Source organism: Cibotium barometz, chromosome 37 (genome assembly GCF_041138505.1).
Source record: "Cibotium barometz isolate CiBa-2024 chromosome 37, ASM4113850v1, whole genome shotgun sequence".
In the NCBI taxonomy this organism is placed as follows: Eukaryota; Viridiplantae; Streptophyta; class Polypodiopsida; order Cyatheales; family Cibotiaceae; genus Cibotium; species Cibotium barometz.
This window is the reverse complement of record NC_141082.1, coordinates 9148464-9157194: the sequence shown is the minus strand read 5'-3', so window position 1 is coordinate 9157194 and position 8731 is coordinate 9148464. Positions and strand designations below refer to the sequence as shown.

Genomic DNA, 8731 nt, shown 5'->3' with positions numbered 1-8731 from the left:
TTGACATACGATTTGTGGTTCTAGTCAATGGGGATGGTATGATCGGATTAGGAGTTCCTTTCATTACTACATATCCATTGATTTCTAATCCTATCATATCATCCCCCTCGATTAACAACATCAAACACAATTCCTTCAATTTGTACGATGTATTTTTCATAAAGTACGATGTATTAATCACTTGTACGGATAAGGTGTCACTCAGTAAATGATTTATAGTGATAACCCTATGTTCCATAGACGAATGAAAGTCTGACATATATTATCATGTCATATACGAATCGTATGTGTACGACACTTGTAAGTTTTACATGTATGTTTGTAAGTTTTCAGCTTTCTAAGACTTGTAAACAATTTTGAGTCTCTGAGTTACACCTATTAATTAGACGTATTATATGCATATTTTTATTTTTATTTTTTAAAAACAAAGATAAAAGAAATGCAAAATGAATAGAAAGTAAGAAATTGAATATAAAATCAAATAAAAAGATCCATTGATAAGGATTCCCTAGAACATCCCTGCAAAAGAAAGTATAAAAAACAAACTTTTTAACATAAAAACACTTCTTTTCTCACACCCCAGTGTAAGCTCATGTTCAAAGAACATAGGAAAGAAGACACATCTCAAGTGTGCTAAGCTAGTAAATAAGAAATAGGAAGGCAACCGTATGGTGGTGGTGACATGGAGGAGAGGGATCCACTTTTAGTTCGGTGCTATTGACTGGGATGATAGTCTTCATTTATGCCAAAGTTCACCTCTTTGACCTCACGAAAATGGTTGAAAGGTCTCACTAACTTACGGTCGTGATAAATCTCAATGTCCAACTTCTTGCATCATAGCATGACACTGGATAAGTTGGTCCATAGTTACATAGGGAAGCGAATCTAGTCAAGGTCATTCCAATCTGCCAGAGTGTCACTCATCGCGCGATTGCTTGGTCACATGAGATGGCTCACGCTCTCACACACGTATATAATAAAACTAAAGGCACAACACACACTGCAATGCTCTCTCAAGTTCACTCCCTCTCTCCAACACGACTTTCTCAAGAGCTTTCTCTATTATGTAGAGTTATACAATAAGTGGCCAAAGAGTACCAATACCACTATGGCTTTCCCCAATTCTCCTTATTCTGCCACCATAGGATTTTTATCTCTCTCCCTTCTAAAATTTTCCTCTCTTTTCTCAACACTCGTAGCCTCTCTCTCTCTCTCTCTCTCTCTCTCTCTCTACGTGCTTCTTACCAAGTTCTTTTGACAGATACAACCAAAGATGCCATTTTCCCCTCTCTTGCATAAGCTAGTATCTATGACAAATCCTAAGATGGTCAAGAAAATGAAGAATGGGAAGTCTTTGGGGTCCATTTCTTCACCTATTTAGGCCAAGGTGGTGTGACAAAGGGTTCATACAAAAAGCCTAACTTGGGTGTTCACTCACCGTTGAATGGTCCAGCATTTTGTCCACCCCTTGGCCCAAGCGTGTGCACACGATGTCCATGGAGCCCATGAGGGGACCACCTCACCTTGTAAGGAAAACTTGTGCCTGTGTGCACCTTTGTAACATGGACACACCCACTTCTACCCTACACAGAGAGAGATCCACGATTTGTAGAAAAATCTTTTCTGAGGCGATTGTCGGTTCAATTCAAATTCGATGGTTGGACGTGACATTGTATCGTTAGTTTGATTTTTGAAGCTATGTCCGTGGTGGGTTTGTGAGTACGAGACATCTCCTTCTTACACATCATGCAAGGATGCAGTATCCGTGCATTGTGGGTTCTCAACATATCCAGCAATGTGGTCTTCTCCAGGTCTGATCTTGATGTGTTTCATTTGCTTATTTCATTTCAATCTCATTTCATTTGCTTTTTCTTTAAAGTTGATCTACCGTCTTGGCTGTTGCAGGCGTTTCCCTACAGTTGATAGGAGATGGCAGGCCGCTTGCAGGAGGCAGAAAACTCAGGAGGACGATGATGATCATGGCCATGCCACCCTGCACATCACCCTTCCCAGTGATGCTCAAATTGAGAAGGCTCTTGCATACAGAAAATCAAGGTACCCATTTTTTCCCAGAAATTCTAGCTGCAGAAAGAAAACTAACATGGCTCTGAATTAGTTCTTACAGAAAACCTATTTGCACACATAAGGCTGCCGTAGTAGCGGTGAAAAAGGCTCACATTTCAGAAACCTTCACAGGAAACCCATTTTGCAGAGTACACACAAACTGAACAGTTTCTCCACAAACAACACTTCAGACTTGGTTGGGATAAACTTGCCCCTTCAATTAAGGGATCAAATAATCACCCAAATGGTGTCATGCCCTGTGGCTGGTTTATGGTAATCCATCAATAAAGTTGAGTTTCCATTTGGATACAATAGGCCATCTTATTGTAAGCATTCGACTGTGTTGATGTGGTAGTGTTGACAGTCGCGAACATACCATGCAACATCAGTCAGCATCTACCATGTTCTACTGTGCCTGTCTCAAAGGAGATCTCACTTCTCTACCAGAGTGTCCTGAAGCAGGTGATAAGGAATCTGAAGGCCATGCTGCGAATCATCCAAAGTGAGGACACAGTGTGTGGTTGGAGAAGGTGACCTCTAGAATGCCGACAATTTCTCTTTGGCTACAGCCCATTCATCTTAGTAAAAACGATCCAAGTCTGGCAAGGTTGGAGGAAGGGTGCTGGCGGTCTTATTGGGAGAAAGAGAGAGGCTTGAGGGGCACGGCAGGGTGCCAAGCATCCTGTCCCCAGGTGTCACCCTCTCTTCTTGCCTCTGCGTGGTGTGATCCAGCATGTTAAAGTCATCTCTTATACAACAGGTAACACACCTGCATGCACAAAGCAACCTTGTCCCTGATTGAGTTAGGGGCATAGATGTTGAGGATACCGAAGCATCTATGCCTGTGACGAAGAAAAAGCCTTTGTGCATAGCAAAGGAAGAACCACTATAGAATTCTCTAAGTGGGGCCATTGCTCACGAGTATGCTTACCTCCCCTTTTTTGCCCTTGGGACCTAATGCAGGAGACCAGCAAGTGTGGCTGTGCCCAGGTTGCTGCATCTTCTGGTATGGCTCACTATAAGACAATGCTCCTGCATCAGGAGAAAGTCAACCTCTCCTCTTTTCAATGCCCTCCTGTAGCTCCTGCTAGACAATCATCTTTCCGATGAAGTTAGATGCACCTCCTAATCAGTGACAACGTGCATGGTTAGGGTAAGAAGTTACAGACTCTGTCACCTGTGGGATCGGTGTGAGTGATTAGAGATGACATTTGGCAGATATATATTTTTTGGGACTTGCATACATCTGGAGACGCTTCCTTCTAGAATGAGCTTGTCTTGAGACCACTTTCTCACAGCGATGGCAGGTGGGTTTATTCAGATTCATATGGATTTACATGGGTCAAACAAGAGTGTCGTCACATAGGCTCCAAATTGAGGCCAGAAGAGAGGTGGTCCATGTGAGAGCATTGGAACCTATGAGAACGCAGAGTATGTGATATGCAAGAGATTGAGACGGAGGAGCATGCCATCCTTCAAGAGGTGCTTGCAGAGACCATCAGGGCCATGCGAACATAAAATCTTATCTACAAGCTTCATGGCTGGTGGGAGCACTTTCAAGAAACTCTCGTGCTACATGCAGAAGCAGAAGGCAGCCTTTATGCTTATTTGGAGCCTGGTTCTTTTTCTGCTGGATCCTTAACAAAGCCTAGATAGTGTCCTTCTTGGATATGCAGTCTCCTTTGCAAAGTGACCAACCATGGAGGGAGCCCCTCCATCCTTGTTGTCTCCTTAGCAAGGTTTTGTCTGATGTGTTTCTCATTTTATTAATAGAAGGATCTTGTTCTTACAAAAGAAGAAAAGGTGGCAGGAATGTTTTGAAAATGTCACGTGCACACACTTTGGGTTGCACGGTGACAAGTTGGCATCATCATCATCTACAGTGTCACCATTTGGTCCATCTCCATTTCTGGAGCCACTTGTATGGGACTGTCACTCCATAGAGCGGCCAGATTTGTACCATGTTCACATGTGGCCAGGCCAGTGCCCCATGTGAAAGGGTCAGTCATCTTGTGTCACATGGACGGGAACAGTTTTCCGCCACCCGTGTGTGACCAGTATTGTGGCATATGGACGGGAGTCAGTTTGCTGCCACTCGTGTATGACCAGGATTGCGTCTTACCCATGGGACTATCACTCCATGGTAGGACTGATATTTGTGCCGAGCTTTGTCTATGGGATTGTCACTCCATAGGAAGGCCCGTGCTAGGATTTATGTTTTGCCTATGGGACTGTCACTCCATAGGAAGACCAGGATTTCACATTTCTGTTGTGCTCGACAAGAAATTCTTATACAAGTTTCATGAAAGGGAGATTTTGTCCATTACATGTGCACATGCATTCATGTTTGCATGCGTAAACTTATTTTCGCATGACTTGTTTTCGTGTGTTTGCATACTATGATATGCGAGTACACTGGACGGGGACGCCTCCAGTGCACCGTGGGTGTGTTGTTTGCTGACGAGTTGGTGTGGCGTGTGAATAGGTGGTAAGTATTACCTTTTTGGCCTTTTTCAAATGTAAAATCTATAAAGTAGTGTAAACCTTAATATTTATAAGGTTGGGTGTTCACACATATTTAAAATTATGATTGGACACCTTTCAATGTGGGTGCCCAAGGATTAACCATTGATTAAGGCCTAATAATATTTAAGACTAAGGATTGCATGGGAAAAAATTCCCTCCAGCACGTGGATGGTGTATGGGGTTGGTTGATGGAAAGAGGGCGCCTATTGGATTGGAAGAGGGGGAATGGTTTTCACCTGCCTGCTGTTGCTCTTGTACCCGCCCTCACCCGCCGGCTACTGCTCCTGTACCCACCATCAGCACCTGTCTGCTGCTGTCCCTGTACTTGCCCTCACTGAAGGGAGAGAGTTAGGGTTTCATGTGGGAGACATACACAGAGAAGAAGGGAGAGAGAGAGAGAGAGAGACATGTGGGGATAAGTCAACTCACAAAGTATGAGTGTGTCTCCCCTATCACACATGTATATTTGCTCTAGTACACATAGTGCACTTAGTACATTAAAAGTACTAAGTGTACTATGTACTATAAAACTTAGGCTAGTACACACTATAAAGGTGGGCATAATGCCTTTACCCCAACAACCTCCCACTTAAAGGCAAAGTGCCCTTAAATGAAGGAAAAGAAAAAATCAGCATGTACATGATAATATACAAGGCCATATCAAGGCTGAAACTGGCCTCATCCAATGTCCATCAAGTGTCTGCAATGAGCAAACCGCTCTGGAGGCAAACTCTTTGTCAACAGATAAGTCGGGTTGTCATCCGTATGAATCTTGACAAGCTGAATCAGCTTGTTCTCTATCACCTCTCTGATGAAGTGATACTTCACATCCACATGCTTCGTCTTTGCATGAAAGACAGGGTTCTTTGCCAACTGGATGGCACTCTGACTGTCACAATGCAACAATGGAATATCCCCTGTATAACCCAAATCAACCACTAACCGAGATAGCCATAATGCCTCCTTGCAAGCCTCTGTGGATGTAATATACTCGGCCTCTGTAGTAGATAAGGCAGTGCACTTCTGCATCCTGGATATCCATGACACAGCACCTCCTGTGAATGTAAACACATAACCGGTAGTAGACTTCCGGTTATCTGGATGACCGGCATAATCCGAATCCGTGTAACCATGCACTAATGCATCCTGTTTGCCAAAGCAGATGCACATATCCTGTGTGCCCTTCAGGTATCTCATGACACCTTTCACTGCTTCCCAATGCTTCTTGCCAGGGTTGGCCATGTATCTAGTAACCACTCCCACTGCAAATGCAATGTCCGGCCTGGTAGCAACCATGGCATACATGAGACTGCCACAAGCTGAAGCATACGGAATCTTGGCCATATTAGCCCTGTAACTATCCGACTGTGGGCTGTCCATAGCACTGAGTTTCACATATGGAGACAAAGGAGTACTAGTCTTCTTCCCCCCATCCATATTGAACCTCTGCAAAACTTTGCCAGTGTATTCATTCTGAGACAAATACAACACATGCTGATTTCTGTCCCGAAGTATCCGTGTACCCAAAATGTGATTTGCATCACCCAAATCCTTCATATCAAAGGTCTGATGCAGCCTCTTCTTCAAGGCATCCATCTCTTTACGAGATTTCCCGGCAATCAACATATCATCAACATACAAGATGAGGATCAATAGACTGCCATCCAAAGCTTTCTTGGTGTATAAGCAGTGATCTATGTCACTCCTCCTGAAATCCTGGGATTTCATGAATGTATCAAATTTATGATACCATTCCCTTGGTGCCTGTTTGAGCCCATAAAGACTCTTTTTCAGCTTGCATACAAGCTTCTCCTTTCCATTCACTGCATAACCCTCTGGCTGTTGCATATATATCTCCTCATGGAGATCACCGTGAAGAAAAGCAGTCTTCACATCCATCTGAATCAAATCCAGATCATCATGAGCAACCAAAGCTAATACAGCTCTAAGTGTGGTCATTTTGGCCACTGGAGAGAAGATCTCATCAAAGTCCACACCATATTCCTGCTTGAAGCCCTTAGCCACTAACCTGGCTTTGTATCTTGGCTTTGCATCAGGTGCAACTTTGAGTCTGTAAACCCACTTGCATGGCAAAACCTTCTTGCCTGTAGGCAAATGCACCAACTTCCATGTTCCATTTTTGTGCAGAGAATCCATCTCTGACTTCATAGCACGCTCCCAAAGAGCCTTGTCTGCCCTCTGTAAAGCCTCCTTATAACATGAGGGCTCCCCACAGTCAGTGAGCATCAAGTAGTCAACCCCTGGAACAAACCTGTCAGGGGGTCTGGAGGGTCTTGTGGACCTCCGTACCCAATGACCATCATTTGCAGGTTGCTGTCCAGCTTGCATATCACCTATTGGTGGCTCCTGTTCCATGCCATAAGGTTGAAAGATCATGCTCGGTATCTCCTCTAACTGTGGGATATCCATAGGGATATCTTCTGCCATCTCTGGCTGTCCATTTGGACCATTTTCAGCACCATTTAAGGGCTGGTTTTGTTGCTGTAATGGCTGATTTACAGCCCTTGGTTATTGTCCATGATGTCCATCATCATCAAAGATGATTCTGCCAGGCTCCTGTTGCCTTGCAGGCTCCTTATACATGCATGTTTCATCAAAAATGACATCATTGCTGCGTATAATCTTTCTATTCACTGGATCCCAAAGTCTATACCCCATTTCACACCTGTCACCATATCCTAGGAATATGCATTTGTGAGACTTACGATCAAGTTTGGTGCGTATTTCCCGGCGTATGTGCACGTACGCAACACAACCAAACACTCTCAAGTGCTTGTAGGACGGAGGCTCCCTTGTCCATACTTCCTCTGGCACTTTCCCACCAAGCCTCGTGTTAGGTGACCTGTTTATAAGATGAACGGCTGTCATAACAGCTTCAGCCCAAAAACCATGAGGTAACGCAGCATGTGACAACATAGAACGGACCTTCTCCTGAATGATCCTGTTCATCCTCTCTGCTGTCCCGTTTTGTGGAGGATCATACGGAGTAGAGAGCTCCCTCTTGATGCCTTTAGCATCACAAAAGTCTTGAAACTGTTTGGACATATACTCTCCACCATTGTGGGAACGCAAAGCCTTCAGTGTTTTGCCAGTTTGATTCTCAACATGAGCAACAAACTTCTCAAACACTGAGAATGTATCACTCTTCAAACGCAGAGGATAAACCCACACCTTGCGTGTGGCATCATCAATAAAAGACACAAAATATTTTGCCCCTCCCAAAGAAAGCTGAGGCATCTCACATACATCTGTATGCACAAGCTCTAACTGAGATCTTTCTGTCCAAGAGCTTTCTTGTGGGGGCACTGGAGTTGCCTGCCATATATACAATGCTCACAAAACTGAAAACTTGAGAACTTTAGAGAAGGCAAGTAACCAAAACGAGACAATTGCTCCATTCCTTTGACACTCATGTGTCCCAACCGGCTATGCCACATTGAGATTTCCGGCAGCTCGGTTGCATTTACATTAGCATGGTGACAAACACCAGCATGCATGAAGTAAAGAGTGTCCACCTTAGAGCCTCTGGCAACAACCAGTGAGCCCTTACTAATCTTCCACTTTCCACGACCAAATGTGGTAACATAATCAGCATCATCAAGCTGTCCAGTAGAAAGCAGGTTCTTCTTGATCTCAGGCACATGCCTGACATCATGGAGCATAAGTTGTGAGCCATCTGAAAACACAAGCCTCACATCACCTCTGCCAAGAATCTGGCATGCATGGTTGTCACCCAAATAAACTACTCCTTCATTGCCAGCAGTATACCTGACAAACAAGTCTCTGCAACCTGTGACATGAAAGGAGGCACCTGAATCAATGATCCACGAGTGCATACCATGACCATCTCCTGTAAGGAGTGAATGGGCATCAAGTGAAGACGTGAATAGGACTTCATCCTCACTGTCACCTGCATGTGACACATTGACTTCTTCAATCTTGACTCCACTTTTGCCCTTTGGCTTTGCATCTTTGGCTTCATCTTTGTCTTTGTCTTTTCCTTTGCCCTTTTTCTTTTGATCATTCTTCCATTTGTAGTATTGCTTTTTGAGATGTCCCTTCTTGCCACAATAGTGGCATTCCAAGTCCTTTTTGGAGCGGGACTTGCTCCTTCCCCTTT

The 8731-nt window shown here is 44.0% G+C and overlaps 1 protein-coding gene across 3 annotated transcripts in view; it reads left to right on the top strand.

Annotated features, from left to right (window-relative positions):
- The first annotated feature begins 1395 nt into the window (after positions 1-1395).
- Positions 1396-8731, top strand: part of LOC147616907 (clathrin adaptor complexes medium subunit family protein) — a 62840-nt gene continuing 55504 nt past the window's right edge. For 2 of the 3 annotated variants that reach the window (XR_015262358.1, XM_086776545.1), the window contains exons 1-2: positions 1445-1811; positions 1906-2055. Coding sequence is in view for 2 of the 3 variants with exons in the window: in XM_086776545.1 (XP_086632671.1) it covers positions 1747-1811; positions 1906-2055 (215 nt within the window). In the remaining variant the exon portion in view is untranslated. Of the gene's footprint in view, positions 1812-1905; positions 2056-8731 lie in introns of all 3 variants that reach the window. The other variant, XM_086776546.1, reaches the window with a different exon arrangement.